Source organism: Eschrichtius robustus, chromosome 20 (genome assembly GCF_028021215.1).
Source record: "Eschrichtius robustus isolate mEscRob2 chromosome 20, mEscRob2.pri, whole genome shotgun sequence".
NCBI classification, from domain to species: domain Eukaryota; kingdom Metazoa; phylum Chordata; class Mammalia; order Artiodactyla; family Eschrichtiidae; genus Eschrichtius; species Eschrichtius robustus.
In genome coordinates this window covers 58,418,553-58,435,919 of record NC_090843.1, presented here as the reverse complement: position 1 = coordinate 58,435,919, position 17,367 = coordinate 58,418,553, and the positions used below count along the sequence as shown (strand labels likewise).

General features: G+C 51.1%; 2 protein-coding genes and 4 non-coding genes across 8 annotated transcripts; 2 read left to right on the top strand and 4 right to left on the bottom strand.

Moving 5' to 3' along the window:
* Positions 1-3,338: 3,338 nt before the first annotated feature.
* On the top strand, positions 3,339-8,815 carry AURKB (aurora kinase B). Of its 3 annotated transcripts, none has more exons than XM_068531192.1 (9): positions 3,339-3,462; positions 3,787-3,858; positions 5,490-5,544; positions 5,617-5,619; positions 5,795-5,986; positions 6,288-6,426; positions 6,535-6,683; positions 7,396-7,570; positions 7,744-8,815. In XM_068531192.1, the coding sequence occupies exons 1-9, from the start codon at positions 3,339-3,341 to the stop codon at positions 7,915-7,917; spliced, it is 1,083 nt and encodes a 360-aa protein (XP_068387293.1). In that variant the 3' UTR covers positions 7,918-8,815. The 3 variants fall into 3 exon arrangements, with proteins under 3 accessions (XP_068387293.1, XP_068387291.1, XP_068387292.1); XM_068531190.1 differs by lacking the exon at positions 5,617-5,619 and adding an exon at positions 5,278-5,380 and having other exon boundaries at positions 3,390-3,462; XM_068531191.1 differs by lacking the exons at positions 3,339-3,462; positions 3,787-3,858; positions 5,490-5,544; positions 5,617-5,619 and having other exon boundaries at positions 5,898-5,986; positions 6,288-6,436.
* A 4,279-nt stretch (positions 8,816-13,094) lies between these two features.
* Positions 13,095-15,015, top strand: BORCS6 (BLOC-1 related complex subunit 6). The gene has a single exon (XM_068530340.1). It carries the CDS (start codon positions 13,148-13,150, stop codon positions 14,201-14,203), a length of 1,056 nt encoding a protein of 351 aa, XP_068386441.1. The 5' UTR covers positions 13,095-13,147; the 3' UTR covers positions 14,204-15,015.
* A 549-nt stretch (positions 15,016-15,564) lies between these two features.
* On the bottom strand, positions 15,565-15,638 carry TRNAI-AAU (transfer RNA isoleucine (anticodon AAU)). Its single transcript has one exon. It is a non-coding gene; the product is annotated as a tRNA-Ile (tRNA).
* A 402-nt stretch (positions 15,639-16,040) lies between these two features.
* Positions 16,041-16,114, bottom strand: TRNAT-AGU (transfer RNA threonine (anticodon AGU)). The gene has a single exon. It is a non-coding gene; the product is annotated as a tRNA-Thr (tRNA).
* A 246-nt stretch (positions 16,115-16,360) lies between these two features.
* Positions 16,361-16,442, bottom strand: TRNAS-GCU (transfer RNA serine (anticodon GCU)). Its single transcript has one exon. It is a non-coding gene; the product is annotated as a tRNA-Ser (tRNA).
* A 412-nt stretch (positions 16,443-16,854) lies between these two features.
* On the bottom strand, positions 16,855-16,926 carry TRNAW-CCA (transfer RNA tryptophan (anticodon CCA)). Its single transcript has one exon. It is a non-coding gene; the product is annotated as a tRNA-Trp (tRNA).
* Positions 16,927-17,367: the final 441 nt, after the last annotated feature.

The window sequence follows — 17,367 nt, the reverse complement described above, 5'->3', positions numbered from 1 at the left end:
TCCCAGCCATCCAGCCTGACCTTTGGAACACGCTACATTCTGACCCTTCCCAGTCACTGGAAAATTCTACTCCCACAGCTCTGGGAGTAGAATAGTGACAATTTCCCCTCAAGGACACCTCTCAATGTTCCTTGGCCAGTAGCCAGAATCCCCAATCTAACAGGAACTGGGAGGCCAAAAGCAAAGCAAGAGGAAAGAAGAAAAGAGTTAGACCTGGGGGAATTTGCTGATTTACATCTTTATAAACCTGGGGAATCCCTGTGGGAGAGTGGTTGCTGAGCTTGCCTCACCAAAGAGAACAGACCACAGTTTTGGATGGGGCTGCGCTGGAGGTAGATTGCTGGTACTCAGTGTGGCCCACAGACTGGTGTCACTTCATGAACTGTTACTTTTATGTCCGAGCTGAGTGTAGAATTTGAGAGCTACGTATTTAAAAACTCTTACAGCATTTGTCAGAGTACTTTTATAAACGTTGGTTATAACCAAAAAAAAAAAAAAAGTGAGCTTGTTATTTTTATATTTTTTAGATTTCATTTGTCAATGAACTCATTTTTATTGTATTTTATAAAAGTATCAATCTGTGATAGATTGACAATAATTAAGGCTGGTTCTTCCCTACAGATCGTTTGAGGAGCACTGGGGTAAATAACAGAGATTTTGTTCACTAACTTGAACAGGCAGCTGATAGTTGCCTAGCTGCTAGAACAGATAGGTTTTGTTTTGCTTTGTTTTTTGTGAATAATGCAAATCTCAATTTTATGCTGGCCCATCAACTATTCCTGAAAGGCCAAATGTCTTCCGACATAATGTGCAAGTGGGAATTTAAAGACTCCAGGGGACAGAGATACTGTATGGGATCTAACAGGCATATCCCACCTATGCACTGTGTCCCTGACAGGTTCTAGAAAAGTCTCCCTTCACTAGATTATGAGGCATAAAGTATACTGCAAGTGACAGGATTTTTGTAAAGCTCTTCATTAGCTAGTCACTCTATGCCAAATATGTTGATAAAGGCACAGAAATTGAAATGGGCTCCTTGATCTTGGGAAGTGGGGTTGGGCTGACCCTGAGTGAAAACAGCACTGTACCTCCAGTGGCACATGCCTATTTCTACCACCACACCCCCGATCTGCTTTAACTGTAGGGGCTGGAATAGATACTCACGGTTACCAGCCTCCTTTGCAGTAGTCATGTGACACAGTTCTAGGCAAGGAGATATCTACTGTGAACTTTTTTTTTTTTGGCTGCTCCTTGGGACTTGTGGGGATCTTACTTCCCTGACCAGGGATCAGACAGGGTCCCATGACAGTGAAAGCACCGAGTCCTAACCACTGAGCAGCCAGGGAATTCCCATATTGGGAACTTTTAGAAAGGCTTCTGCTTTTCCTGATAAAAGAGACAGAGACTGTTGGAATCCATCTTGCAATCGTAAGGGAAAATGTTAAGAGAATCACGGAGAGGCCAATTCAGACCTCTAACATTGTTCAGTTCCTGAGCCAACTATCTACTTTCTGATTTCTTGTTATGTAAGAGAAAATAGATGTCTACTGTTTATGCCATTGTTAACTGAGTTTCCTGTTACTTGCAGTCAAAAGCATTGTGAACTGATCTAGAAACCCATTAGGACTTATTTCATTTGCATTGGGTTGAATCATATGAAATTGGTATTTTCTGTAGGTCAGAATGATTGACTGTCAGTAGTTTTGCATCATTCAACCCAAATGACTGCAAACACTCTAGGTCTGTAGATGTGTGTCAGTTAGTATGCTTTTAACAGCAAATAACAGAACTCTTAACTCAATGCATTAGAGAAGGAAACCTATTGGGTCATGGAAGGAAATGGCTGAAATAGGCATCCAGAGGTTCAACACTGTCATCAAGTTCTCGGGTTCTTCCCAGGCCTCTCTTCTGCCTTCTACAATGTCAGCTTCGTACTCAGCCTGCTGCCTGCAGGAGCACCACCACCAGCAATGCAGGCTATGTGCTTTCTTGTCCAGTTCCAGCAGGAGAAAAGGAGCTTCTGTCCAGCATTCTGGACAAGAATCCTAAAATTCCCACTAACTGACTCACTAAGGTCACATGCTTATCCCTGAACCAGTGACCATGATCCCAGAATAAAGGGTGTTGACTGGTATAAATCAGACAGGGTCCACTCCTGGACCTGGGATGGGGTCAGCTTCCCTCTCAGACCCACAAAAACTCTAGTTGCTTTCAGGAAGTGGGAATCTCTGGGAGAATGGATGCTGGCTAGATAACCACAAAGTCCTCTACAACGTGTCTCCATCAAGTTAGCGATTTGGGGTTGGCAGCAACAGAAACCAACAACACAGAAAGGGGAGACAGGTGGTTCCCTAAAGCAAAGTTAGAGTGTTATTATTAGATGAAAGATGAAGGGTGCTGGACAGGCAGTATTTACAAATATCCACTAGTTATTTCATAGAAAGTCCCAAAATCTATTTATTTAACCCAATAATGAAATTTGGCGTCGGAAAGAGCAGAGAAGGCAGTGCGGCAAGAAGGAGAAAAGTGAGAGTGGGTCCAAGCAATTTGGCCTTGGTCAGGGGACCTGCAGAGAAAGGTCCTCTGGTAGAAAATTCTTATAAGGAATGTGAGTGAAAGACTCAAAGCACAAAATAATAATGACATAAGAATAAACGCACACGAACTACCCTGGTGGTGCAGTGGTTAAGCATCCGCCTGCCAATGAAGAGTACACAGGTTCGAGCCTTGGTGGGGGAAGATCGCACGTGCCCCGGAGCAACTAAGTCCGTGCGCCACAACTACTGAGCCTGCGCTCTGGAGCCCACGAGCCACAACTGCCGGTGCCTAGAGCCGTGGTCCGCAAAAAGAGAAGCCACCACAATGAAAAGGCTGCGCACCAGAAAGACCCGATGCAGCCAAAAATACAAAAAAACCCACAACACTGTAAATCAACTATATTTCAATAAAAGTTATTTAAAACTTAAAAAAAAAAGAATAAACACACATGCAAACGAACAAGCAATAAAACTTCAATAGGGAATCTTAGTATATCAAGGCATTTAAATTCCCTTGGGAATGGTGCAGTTTGTTTAACAAATGATGCTGGCATAACTGGCTCTCTGGCAGAAAACAAAGTTAAACCCTAGTTCATACATACACACAAGGATAAATTCCAGATATATCGATGACTTAAATTTTAAAAACAAAACAAAACAAAAAAAACCCATGAGACTATTTCGGGGGTCGAGGGAAACTTTCCTAAGCAGGAACCCGAGCTGCCCCGGCGCTCGCATTCCACCTTTTCCATTGGGCCCCTAGGGCTACGTAATGGGACACCCAGCCAATGAGGACTGGGCATGGGCGGCGTGCTCAGCCAATGGGGCCAGGGCGGGAGATTTGAAAGGACCTCTGCGTGGGGGCGGCCGGGCAGGTTCAGTTGTTTCCCAGCGTCCAGGGAGGTGGTTGTGCCGCCGGCTCCAGGTGAGCTGTCCTCCTTTCGGGGACCTTGCGCCGGGAGAGGCCAGGTGATCCGGCAGGTCGGGGGGTCCGTTGGGCGGGCCCGCGCGCACTCTGCCGGGCTGCTGGTTGCTCTAAAGTGGAGAGAGGGTCCTGGAAAGGGGTGAGGCCGGTAGCAGGGCTGGGGCAGCAAGGTGAGCTCCGGAATGCGCCCTGATGAGGCCAGCTTGTAAACCTGCTCCCTTTCACCAGCCCCAGACAAGCGCTTCCGGCTAGATCTGTCCGACCCCTCAGTCTCTCTCTCCCTTTTTTCTGCTGCTCACGGCTCTGCTTCTCTTCTCTGCCCAGTTCCCTCCCCCTTCCCTTCTAAGGATGGCCCAGAAGGAGAACGCCTACCCCTGGCCCTACGGCAGGCAGACGGTAAGGGCTTTCCCACTTCCCCTCCCCCTACCCGCGTGGCGAGGTTCCGCTTGCAGATTTGAGGCCCTGCAGAGGGCGATCCTCTTACCACTTTCTTCCCGGCTTTGCACCAGTTTATGGGCCCCAGTCTGGTCATTTGTAGCCACATCCTATCAGGTGCTGCCAACTTGAGTTTGACCAGCCTGTGAGGACCTCTGCAGAGCTGAGCCTATTTGTCACATCCAGATGACATCTGGGACTGAGCAGGCAGGGTCTGGCCTTTTGGCCATGATTCCCAACCCTTGTCCTGAAAAAATAGGCTAGGCAGGAAATAGAAATAGACTCTGGAAGGATTTAGATAAGTTTATAAGTTTAAAAGGTCCAGGACAAGTCTAAATTAAGAATTTAGAATTTATTTTAATGACTGGTGTGAAGTAAGCATTCAGTGGCTTTATTTTCCAGTTGTCCCAACACCTTTCGCTGAAGAGTCTACCCTCTGATTTGAAATGCTACCTTTATTATATATATTAAATTCCCACATATATGTGGATCTATTTCTGCACTCCATTTTGTTCAACTTGCTTATTTGTAAATTCCATGCTAATATCACTGTTTGCAAACAGGTCTGTAGGGGCACTGAGGCTTTCTTCCTCACTTGGCTAAAGAAGAAAGAAGGGGCCCTTCATGGGCTTTGCTCTCTGTTTGTGGGGCTTGAGTATCCTGGGGGGTCCGTATGTCCCCTTGTCCACCAGCTGCCTGCCTGGTGAAGCTCTGAATGAGGCTGTCAATAGTGGAGGCTGAATGAGAAAACATTGTCGTGCCTACACTGGTCACTCCTAAAAGAAAGGGGTGTATATTACTCACAAGTTGAAAGTGAAAAGTGGTCCAGGGCCATTAGAGCAGCCCTCAGTGTCCCTAAAGCCTGTTGTTGCAAAGGGGTAAATACTGAGATTTGCTGAACACTCAAGGCCCCAAGGACCTTATCTGAGACTTAACAGACTGAGCTTAGGGGACCATGAGAATACCTCTGTGCTAAAACTCCTTGAATTGTGTGTGTTCATTACCCTGGCCTGTACTGCCCCCTGGGGTGGGGGGCTGGGTGAATGAGTGGTGTTATGGACAAGACTTTGAAGGTTGGACAACCTTGGGCCTGAGAATGTGGAGTGGGCCAGGGCCAAAGAGGTGAGAGGTTAGGTGTGAGGGTAAGTCCTTATCTTAGGCTGACTTAGGTTGTTTATTAATAACTCATTTTATATGGGGCTCTGAGCAGAGTCTTGGGTCTGAGTAGCAAAATTGTGGTCTCACTGTTCCTCTTTGAACTGGGGATGGCGTAGGTGGGTGGGTGGCTTTATAGCAAGTCCTGAAATGCTGCTTGTAGCACATTCCAACCCGGTCACTGGGATAAAGACACCCTCAGAGCTCCCCCCTGGTCCTTCTCAGGCTCAGTCTGGCCTGAACACCCTGCCCCAGAGAGTCCTCCGGAAGGAGCCTGTCACCCCATCTGCGCTTGTCCTCATGAGCCGCTCCAATGCCCAGCCCACAGGTAACTAGGACAAGGGGAGGGCATCGACCTGAGGGGGCTAGGGTCTGGGGAAGGTGGACGGGGATGAAAATGTCAAAGGATGGCCTCAATCTCCCTGTTCTTTCCTTAGCTGCCCCTCTCCAGAAGGTGGTGGAGAACAACAGTGGGACCCCCAACTTCTCAATGTAAGCTCCCCAAGCCTTGGGGTGGCCAGAGATGGGGAGGGACAGTGAACAGGTAGGAAATGGGGGAGGTAGAAGGTAAGGGCAGGAGGAGTAGGGAGGCAAGAAAGCCTGATCCAACCTCAGCTCCCCTGGAAGAGAAACAGGGCTGCGGGCAGGATGGGCTGAGGTGCAGGGAGAAGGCAAACACCTCAGAGGACCGACTAACCGGTACTCAGCTGCCTACCACCCCCCCCCCCACACCCCCCAACAGGCGTTCCTTCACAATCGACGACTTTGAGATTGGGCGTCCTCTGGGCAAAGGCAAGTTTGGAAATGTGTACTTGGCTCGGGAGAAGAAAAGCCGTTTCATCGTGGCGCTCAAAGTCCTCTTCAAGTCTCAGATAGAGAAGGAGGGTGTGGAGCACCAGCTGCGCAGGGAGATCGAGATCCAGGCCCATCTGCAGTACGGGTCAACACCCTTCGCGCCGGAGTGCCCCTGGCGCCTCAACCCCCGGCTCCTCTTCCAATCCCCCCCATAGCTGGACTGTCTTCTCTGCAGCTGTGGTCAGGCAGCCCCAAGGAGCTCTCAGTCCTGGCCAGAGCCTTGAACCCAGAGAGCCGCGTCCAGTTCCCCCTTAGCACCGCCAGCCTGGTGTCCCCTGCCTGGCCCAAGCCTGACCCAGTTTGCCGCAATGGGACCTGTCATCTTTCCCATTTCCTTATGCCAGGATGCAGCCTGATGCTTCCTCTGTCTCCTCTCCCAGGCATCCCAACATCTTGCGTCTGTACAACTATTTCTATGACCGGCGAAGGATCTACTTGATTCTGGAGTATGCCCCCCGGGGGGAGCTCTACAAGGAGCTGCAGAAGAGCCGCACTTTTGACGAGCAGCGAACAGCCACGGTCGGGGCGGGTGGGCACCTGGGGCACCGGCCGGGGGCTGGAGGCTGGGGGGACGCTGCTCGCAGCCCGAAGTCCATCCTTGTCTGACTGCCGGTATCGGCCCCCCAGATTATGGAGGAGCTGGCAGATGCTCTGATATACTGCCACGGGAAGAAGGTGATTCACAGAGACATAAAGCCAGAGAATCTGCTCTTGGGGCTCCAGGGAGAGCTGAAGATTGCCGACTTTGGCTGGTCTGTACACGCCCCCTCCCTGAGGTATGGTGGGCCAGGAGGCCGGCCCTGGGTGTGAGGCTGGGACATTCAAACTAAAACCACTCCAGATCTTGTTACCCAGAGACATTTTGGGTTGTTCTCATGTAAATATACAGACGCAGCAATATCTTTACAAAAATAGGAGACTCTCTGGGAATCCCCTGACGGTCCAGTGGTTCGGACTCAGCGCTTTTACTGTTTTGGCCCAGGGTTCAATCCCTGGTTGGGGAACTGAGATCCTGCCAGCCATGCAGTGCGGCCAAAAAAACAAAACCAAAAATAGGAGACTCAGTTTTGCCACCCAGGTTTCTCACTTTAAATATATTGGAACCTTCTTGCCATATCACTGAGAATACTCCCACATCATTTTTAATGGCTTCATAGTATTGCATAGTAGAGATGTAACCTGATTAATGTAAGCAGGATGTGCTTGATGGACATTTGAGACTTTTCCTTTAATTCTAAGGTGAACATTGCCCTCATATCTGATTATTTTAACATACAGCCCTCAGTGTGGAAACGCAGAGGCAGTGTGTAAGCCCACCTCTGGGGCTTTAGTGTATGTCTTCACCCCACTCCTACCCCAAAGGCTCCGTCAGAGCCTGGTTGGAACACTCCCCTGGCACATCCTGGGGTCTCTGGGCTCCCCGTCAAGCTTCAGGGAAAGGAGAGAAGGTCTGGATCTGGGATCCCTGCCCACTCACCCCCCCTCCAGGAGGAAGACAATGTGTGGCACCCTGGACTACCTGCCCCCAGAGATGATTGAGGGGCGCACGCACAACGAGAAGGTGGATCTGTGGTGCATTGGAGTGCTCTGCTACGAGCTGCTTGTGGGAAACCCCCCCTTCGAGAGTGCTTCCCACAACGAGACGTATCGGCGCATCGTCAAGGTGGGAGGCTAGCCCCAGGTGCCTGGCCGGGGTCTGTGCTGGCCCAGGGGCCAGGGGCAGGGAGTGGGCATATCGTAGTTGTGGGGCTTATGTCACTCACCAAATAGAATGGGCAGTGAAGGGAAAGCAGCCAGGATGAAAGCTGGGGTCCTCCTTCTCCTTTACCTCTGCAGGTGGACCTGAAGTTCCCCCCTTCCATGCCTGCGGGAGCCCAGGACCTTATCTCCAAGCTGCTCAAGCACAACCCCTCAGAACGCCTGCCGCTGGCTCAGGTCTCAGCCCACCCTTGGGTCCGGGCCCACTCCCGGAGGGTGCTGCCCCCCTCTGCCCTTCAGTCTGTCCCCTGAACTGTCCCTGTCATTTTCTCAGTTGTGTCTGTATGTCTGTATATGTGTAGTTAGGAGAAGGGGTCCCTGGCCTGTTCCCGCATCTGTCTTCTACCTCCTCTTTATTTAATAAAAGCTGAACCTTTTTGTACTGATGAGTGTAGATGTTTACAGGTGGAAATTGCTGTGAACAAAGCCGTCACCTGTGGGGAGGAGGCTGGGGAGTTGCCCATGCCGGGTGCCAGGATTGGCATTGCATCACCGCCCCTGGGAGCACCCTGCCCTCTCAACTCTAACCCCCACCTGGTCAGCTCCACCCCACCCCCAAGTCTTTTCTTTCCCCTGCTCTGACTCCCAGACCTGGGGATGCTGGGGACCTCAGCTCCACTCTGCTATACCTGCACACCAGCCATCTCTGCCCACCTTCTCTTACTACTTGCTCTTAGTTGACCTCTATTCTTTCCCTCTTCTGGTTCACTCCTGCCGACCCAGGAGCAATTGAACATTGTTGTACCCAGAAGTTGTTTGTTTTTCTGCTCTGATGAGGCTCTAGCACAGGAGTGAATAGAAGCAGTAATCTTGTTCCTAACCTAAGGTTTAAGGTTTCGCTGCTAGATATATGATGCTTGCTGTAGATTTTTAATACATGTCCTTTATCAGGTTGAGGAAGGCCTGGTCACTTCCTAGTTTGCTAAGGGTTTGGGTGTTTGTTTTGGGGTCGCCACAACAGCATGCGGGATCTTACTTCCACGACCAGGGATCGAACCCGCGCCCCCTGCAGTGGAAGCGTGGAGTCTGTTGGGGGTTTTTTGAATCATAAATAGGTGTTGACTTTCACCTAATGCTTTTTCTGCATCTGTTGATTATTTGCTCTTTTAAGCCATGTGGTGAAGAACATCAATAAATGTTTTTATTTTCATCTCAGTTACTCATGCTATATTCAATTCCTAGGGTTGCTGTAACAAATTACCACAAACTCGGTGGTTTAAAACAACAGAAATGTATTCTCTTGACAGTTCTGGAGGCCAGGAGTCCACAATCAAGTTGTCTGCAATGCCATGCTCCCCTCAAAGGCTCTAGGGGAAAGTCCTCCCTTGCCTCTTCCAGCTTCAGGTGACTCTGGGCACTTCCTGGCTTGTGGCTACATCACTCCAATCTCTGCTTCTGTCTTCACACAGCCTTCCTGTCTTCTCTCTTTTCTCTTCTGTGAAAGCTGGGGTCCTCCTTCTCCTTTACCTCTGCAGGTGGACCTGAAGTTCTTATAAGAACACTAGTCATTTGATTTATGGCTCACCCAGATAATCCAGGATAATATTGTCTCACGATCCTTAATTACATCTGCAAAGACCCTGTTTTCCAAAAAACATTGCATTCATAGGTTCCAGAGGTTAAGACACAGACATATCTTTTTTGGGGCTACCATGCAACCCACTACATATGCCCATAGATTAAAGCAACTGAACGATGTTATAAGGCTTAAAAAAAAACACCAAAAACCAACAGTCTGGGCTTCCCTGGTGGCGCAGTGGTTGAGAGTCTGCCTGCCGGTGCGGGGGACGCGGGTTCGAGCCCTGGTCTGGGAGGATCCCACATGCCGCAGAGCGGCTTAGGCCCGTGAGCCACAATTACTGAGCCTGCGCGTCTGGAGCCTGTGCTCCGCAACAAGAGAGGCCGCCATAGTGAGAGGCCCGCGCACAGCGATGAGGAGTGGCCCCCGCTTGCTGCAACTAGGGAAGGCCCTCGCACAGAAACGAAGACCCAACACAGCCATAAATAAATAAATAAATAAATAAAATATCTACTCTCTAAAAAAAAAAAAAAAAAAGCCAACAGTCTGCCCATTTCTCTCTCCCCACAGACAGCCTATTCCAAATCCTTTTATGGTTTTGTTTTGTTTTTGGTATTTACCATGTATTTCCAAATCACAGGCTTCTGTTGCCACTTCTTAAGTTTTCAGTTTGAGGCTCTATTGTTTTCCTGCTACAAAATGTACAGATTTCATTCTTTCACTCCACTGCCACCATACACATGTGCATTTTCTGTGTCTACATCCTTCTGATGTAGTTATATCAAAATTTTGGTTAGATTTATTCGTTTGACAATAGTTATTGAGTGCTTTCCACAGTCCAGGCACTGTTCTAGAGGCAGGGGAGTGAATAAATAAGAAAAAGAAAAAATCCTCTGAGCTCAGGAAGGTTGCAAATCTAGAGGATCAATGTCAGTATCCAGTGTGTATGTTATGACCATGAGATGCCAGCCAAACTGACTCATGACATTCTATACCTTTCTTTTGGAATAGATGTCCCTGAAGTCAATAGCCTGTGTCATTTTCTCACCCCCTCTGAACAGATCACACCTCCAAATTCTCCCCCAGCCTGAGCACTTAAAGTTATCAACAGTCATCAAAGTGTCACTTCATTGCATCATATGGGCCTGAGATGGAGTATGAAAGGTTAAAAAAAACCCATTCTTAGCTCATAGGCCATATAAAAATGGGTGGAGAGCTGGATTTAGCCCACAGGCCATGTTTTGCTGACCCCTAATGTAGTGGACACTGTTGTTGCTCCCCCATAGCCCCTCCTCCGTCCTCCATTGTGTTGCTGCTACTTCAGTTTGGAGGGAACTGACCCACCTCTAGCTCCAGGAGGAGCATAACTGTTCTAACCTAATCAGTTAATTCTTCAATCACCTTGCCAGAGTGATTGCTTCCAAATACCAAATCCTAAGTCAATAAGACATGGTATCACCCTGACCAAAGTGACTAAATTGGGCAGGTGAACCAGTTTAGGCCACTGAGATGTGACGAGAGATTAACTGGGGCTCTTGGGAAAGATGCATCCTTGTTCTTCTGTGAGGTCTAATGGAAGCTAGTCCTTTCTCCCCTTCTGGAAGGTATGGGAGTATATCAGCCAGGGCTTCTGGTTGCATGCAACAAAAAACAATTCAGGTTCATTTAAGCAGAAACAGACCTTATTATGAGCATCCTGGGTAATTCATAGAATCTCTAAAAGGACTAGCCTTGGAGTCTACAGAGTCAGGAAAAATTCCACTGCAGAAGTGGTCCAGTAGAGCATGGTGGAGCCTTAGCCATGTGCTAGGGAAGCTGGGAAAGTGACTGCTTGGTATTCCAGCTTTTGTAGTGGGAGATGGGCTCTGCCTAATGAGGTGGGAGAGTCCTCAAACATTGGGATTCAGATCCTGGGAGGCCCAAGAGAATGACAAATGATTGCAGTTTATGGACTGAATATTTTTGTCTCTCCAAAAATTCATATTTGAAGTTGAAGCCCTAACTCCCAATGTGATGGTATTTGGAGATGGGACCTTTGGAGATAATTAAGTTTAGATGAGGTCATGAGGGTGGGGTCCTCATGATGGGATTGTTGTCTTTATAAGAAAAGGCCAGAAAGCTAGCTCTCTCTCTCCATCATATAAGGACACAAGAAGGTGGCCGTCTGCTAGCCAGGAAGAGAGACCTCACCAGGAGCAGAATCAGCTGGCACCTTGGACTCACAGCCTCCAGAACTGGGAGAAAAAAAAAAAGATTCTGTTAAGACACCCAGTTTATGATATTTTGTTATAGCAGTTCAAGCAGACAACTATAATCCCCAAAGAATGACAAAGGACATAGTGCCACCATGAGGAAGCCCACTTGGGATAAAGCTATTCCCTCAGAAAGAAACCAGGCTGTTCATGACAGCCTTAGGGCACTGAATGCAGGCTTCTCTGACACCTTAAGACCATTATTGTATGACAATAAATTCCCCTTGTTTTTGTTTGTTTGCTTTTGATTCAACTTGTGTTTGATTCAACTTGTGTTTTCTGTCACCTGCTGAATACAGAGCATCTGCTTGCTGAGGAGTAAAAGGAAGACAAGGTGGGGGGTGTCATTCCCAAAGAGAGGGGGAGAAGCTTACAGTAGACCATTGGTCTCATGCTGTATTAGTCAGGGCTCTGGGTGTAAGTGACAGAAACACATCTTGAATGAGTTCAAGCCAAAAAAGGGGAAATTAATGGCTTAGGGTCATTTAATTAATAAATATTTATTGAGCACTACTATACGCTAGGTACTGTTCTAAGCACTGGGGCTACAAATGAGAACAAAACCGACAGAAAGTCTTACCCTCATGGCACTTACATGAGCAAGTAAGCAAAATATATAGTATGTCAGATGGTGATAAGTGCTCTGGAGAAGAGGTAGGGAAGGAAGTTGGGGAATTGCTGGAGAAAGTGGTTGAAATTTTAAACAGACTGTAAGGGGAGGCCTCACTGAAAAGATAACATTTGAATAAGGACTTGAAGGAGGGAAGGGAAGGAGGAATATCCAAGGTGAAAATTTTTCTTGGTAGACCCAGCCTCAAAAAAAGGGGAGGGCGGGAGGGGAGTTGCAAGAGCAAGTGTAAATCCCTGAGGGGGCAGCATGTCTGTCTTGTCACAGGAACTGTGAGGAGGCCAGGGCGGCTACAGCAGGACCAGTGAGGGGAAGAGAAGGAAGAGATGAGATCAGAATGGTACCAGGGCTCTGACCTTCAGGGCCATTAATTTATTGAATATTTTACGTAGTGGCAAAATCACACACCATCCTCCAAGAGGAGAGAGACTCAGACCTGGAGGGGGCAGGAGACAGAGAACAGAGTGCCAAATACACAGGAAAGCCCTTAAGCCCACTTCGCTGTCCACTGTGAGTCGCTCTGGGCAATTTCATCTGCTCGGTCTGTTAGCCGAGGACGATGGAACGAACCATTCAAGCTCTGCTGAGAATTCTGGTTTCATCCTTCCTGATCAACTAGTTGCGGTTGAATCCCGACGGTCCAAGCAGGATATACTACTTCCATCCCAAAACCCTCCTGGGAACCCCAATTCTGGTCCGCACTAGAAGTGTTTGTTAAGCAGCAATTGTGGGCGTGACAATTGTGGGCTGAAAGAGCCCTAGCCCCGCCCCCGGAGGACTCCGGCAATTCAGGATCTTCACCTTTAAGATCCGCCCCCTCAACTTTTTGAAAGGGCGGGGCGACGAGCGCAGCTGTCACCTCCTTCTTTCCACCCCGCTGGCTCTCACGTGCGTTCAGTCGTTCAATAACAGCTCCTCTCCTGGGACTTCCTGGTTGCCGGGACCAATCAGAGTGTTCTTCCCGTCCTGACCATTGTGAGCCCGAGGCCAATCGGCGCGCCTCTACAACGCCCCTTAAAGGCGCCGCCAACGCCTCCCGAGCCGGGGCGAACCAATTCCTCGGCTCCTGCCCCTAACTGCAGTATGGAGTCGCCCCGGGGGCGGCCTGGGCCCGAAGCAGGCCTTCTAGCTCTGGGGGAACAGCAAGCCGCGATCATCGGCGGCGGCCCGGACCGAACGGCCTCTGAGCCGCCCTCAGGCCTCCGGTTGTCCGAGGAGGAAGAGGCCGAGAACGTTGGGGGCGCGAGCCGCATCCCCAGGGCGTCCCCGAAGACTTCGAGCTGCAGCTTCGTCCACCCTCCGGAATGGGAGGCTCCGGAGGAAGAGCCGGGCCGCGGAGGGACGCCTTCTGGGGCAGGGAGCAACCGGGGGGCGCCGGGTCCCGAAAACGACCCGCATGCATCCTCCCGGCGCAAGGAGCCCGAGGACAGGCCTGCATCCGAGGGCGTCTGCCGTCGAGGAAGCCTTGGAGGCGGCGGGTTGGATGTTGAGCAGGAGAAGGAAGATGACGATGAGGCGGCGGCAGCCAGCAGGGCTGGCCGTTCCTTCTCCAGCCGCCTTCAGGACAGCCGCAGCCTGGACGGGTTGAGCGGGGCGTGCGGCGGCGCCGGGTCCTCAGGGGGTGCAGAGTCTGGCGCGGGTGGCGGGCGGCGCGCCACTATCTCCAGCCCGCTGGAGCTCGAGGGCACGGTGAGCCGCCATGGCGACCTCACCCACTTTGTCGCCAACAACCTGCAACTCAAGATCCGCCTGAGCTGCGCCCCTCAACCCCCGCCCCTTGCCCCTGCGCGGCCCTGTTCGGCGCCCCCACCCACTCCGGCCATTCCTCCCATCGACCCCGACGTGCTGCGGGACCTGGAGAGGCTGAGTCGGGAGCTGGGCGGCAGGGTGGACCGTCTGCTTCGCGGGCTGGGTGGTGCGGTGCAGGAGCTGACAGCGCTGAGCGTGGGCTGCATCCAGACGTACCGTGATGCCGTGGACTCCCTAGGCGAAGCTGTGGACATGAGCATCAAGGGCATGTACACCCTGCTGGCGCGCTGTGAGGAGCTGGAGAGGGCTCTGCAGCCAGTTCAGGGACTGGCGCGCCAAGTCCGGGATATCCGACGCACCCTGGAGGTGTTGGAGGCCCTGTGCAAGTGACCGGGAGGGCAGGAGAGGCCTGGCAACGCCAGGGTCCAGCAGGATCCTAAGGACTCTTCAGGGAGCCCTGGTGGGACTTGCCCGCCGAGGGGAGGCCTGTATATTGGAGGCTCTTCCAGATACATTTAGCAGGCCCGCGACCACTAGCTGGGCCTTATGCAGGTGTACACGGGGAAGTTCTAAAGCTTCTCCTGGTGGGTGGGGATGATGCTCTGCTTCTATTCAGTCGGCCATCTGCAGCTACCTTGTTCTCCCAACTCTCTTCCCTAGTTAGAGCACCATCTCTGGGAAGCCAGGGCTTTAGGTCTGGGCTTGGGAGACATGACTGCCATATGTTCTCAAGAAAGGAGAACAGTGGAGGCTCCAGCCCCACTGTGGCCACCCTGACCTCCAGTGGTCACATCTCAGGTGCCAGGGGCTGTGGGAGCTTGAGGGATCCTTGGCCACACACCATGCAGACAAGGATGCACACTTGCAGATGGATAACCCACTGCTTCTGCCCTCTGGCCCCCTGCCCTCCCACTTCCCCAGCCATAACCTGGGTGGAGCTAGAAGGAATGTATTGCATGGTAGAGGGGGTGAGTTGGGAGGGGTCTCACTGCTCTCAGGGTTCAGATAGAATTGTTGCTGGCTTTGAAGCCCACCTGTTGTGGAGTGTTCTAATCAGTTTTGGCTTTCTGAGTTTTTGTGGAATTAAAGTGCTGCTGCTGCTAAGGCTGAGACTGTGTCTGTGTGGGGTTAAGGGATTGATGAGCCAAAGGTATGGGCATGAGGATCAGTCTTTTCGTGGAGTTTTCTTGGGGCCAGTGCTGCGAGTGGGGTGGGGGTCCCAGGCCACATGGGGAAGGATATGGTTCCTGCTCCTGACCAGCAGAACGGAGGGGAAATATAAGACACAGATACGGGCTCAGAGACCCAGTAAAAGCAGAATCAGAAGCAAGGTGATTCAGAAGAGAAAGGGAAGGGGTCGTCTTCTCAGTTCCTGAAGAGGTCAGGCAGGGACTGGGCAAACTGGACATCTTGGCTCTGGAGAAAGACTGGAAATACTTGCTAGCTCCTTTCTTGACCTCATTTCTCACACTCTGCTGATCAGTGCCACATGTATGGTCTGAAACAATCTTTGTTACAATCCCTGGCAGCCTTCCGTTTACGGTCACGTAGTAAATTCCAGGAGCCCCCCGTTATGGTCAGGAGATTTGGAAACAGAGATCACAGAAAGAGATCCAGTTTCCTTAAACTTTTCTCCTCTCTCAAGACACTACGACTTGGAAAGTATTTAAACACGTTTCTCTTTGGGGTGTGAAAAGTTCCGGGATTAGGAATGCTCCACAGTACAAATTTTCAAAACAACGTTAATCTACTGGCCCGTACGGGGATCGAACCCGCGACCTTGGCGTTATTAGCACCACGCTCTAACCAACTGAGCTAACCGGCCAGCTGATGATTGGCCTGCAAAAAGTAAAGCTATGTAAAATACAAATTACTGATCAGTCCTGTCTTCAGGAAAATTTAAATATGGGTAAGATTGTTTTGGGAGACAGGAAAACAGAATACGAAAACTGAATCATTTATCGTTTCGGGAAGCAACATCCAAACCAAAACACTGACAAGCACAGATAATGCCACTCTATGGTGCTTGATCGGCAGATCGAGGTGCAAACATACAGCTTAAGACTGACAACATGCACGTAGCGTTGACGCACACAACCGGAAATAGAAACGGCCGCCGGATAGCAACTGGCAGATTCCCGAAGAGATGTGGAAAATTATGTATATAAGCGCCAGATGCCCACAGCTCTTTCCTCGCGGTGTTTGCAAAAGCAACCGCTACCTTCGGAGGCACCGCTGGGATTCGAACCCAGGATCTCCTGTTTACTAGACAGGCGCTTTAACCAACTAAGCCACGGCGCCCGACTTAAGTAGCTTTCCCCCTTGTTTCCCTGGCCAGGTCAGTTCCATGGCAGGTGACTGAATGCCAGGGTGACTTCCTCACCAACCTTTGGCCGTACTGGAAAACAGGGTAGAAGGCACGAAATCCGCGGCTGTAACCGAGAGAGGGTGAAGGGGCGACACAGAAATTGAATCCTGGCAGACCGAAGGTAAGAAGAGAAATTCTTGGATTATAAAAATCGAAGGCAGGCCGCAGCAACCGCAAACCGACGAGGATGGGATTCGAACCCACGCGTGCAAAGCACAATGGATTAGCAGTCCATCGCCTTAACCACTCGGCCACCTCGTCCACGGCTAAACGACTTAGGATCTCTTCTCTGGGGTCTGGACTCTTCTCAGAGTAAGCGTGAGCCCGACTACGTCGCGAAGGGAGGTGCGTCCCGAGAGATCCCGCCCAGCGACTCGCAGGGCTCTGGTTGCCGAGCGACCTTCTTGCTTGCGCCAGCGCCCGACCCTCTGGGTTGAGCGGTACAGAGCGTGCGTCAGTCCTCAGGAGACCCGCTATCCGCCCAGATTTACAGTACCCGGATCTACTACAAAAACTACCGCGAGATCATTGCGCTCTCCCGACGGGGCGACTAGGCACTTCGAGCCAGGACCCTCCCCTTCCGGCCCCTACGAAGTGCTTCTTTTCTGACTTCCGCGATGGGGCTCCAACCGAGTTGAAAATGAGAAGAAAAATGACCAGAACTTTAGGAAGCTGACCCCGACGTGATTTGAACACGCAACCTTCTGATCTGGAGTCAGACGCGCTACCGTTGCGCCACGAGGTCTGCCAGCTGTAGGGCTGGACAGGTCTTCTCATGACCATTGGACGGTCAGGCTGCCGGGTCCCGACGATCGAGGCGCAAGAGCCGAGGGCCTTCCGGAACTTCTAAAATCCCGCGGCGTGGTGCCTGCGCTCTCCCTCCGGCATCGTGGGACCCGCAGGGCCCGCCGCACCCCGCAGGGCACGGCTTTGCGGCCTCCCGGCTCAGCGGTCCCTCCGACCCCGAACCCGGCCTCCTGCTGACCAGCAGGCGGCCCAGAGCTGGTTCCCTGGGGGACCCAGAACTCACAGCCCAGCGGGGACGGACTGGCACAGAAACATGTGGAAGGACGGATACCGGGCGGAATGTGGCGGAGCAGTGCCAGAGCTCCGGGCGCGTAGGGTCAAGAGATTAGCTCCCCCAGCGGCGGTCTCCTCCCGGGCTGCACACTACAGTCGCCTGCGG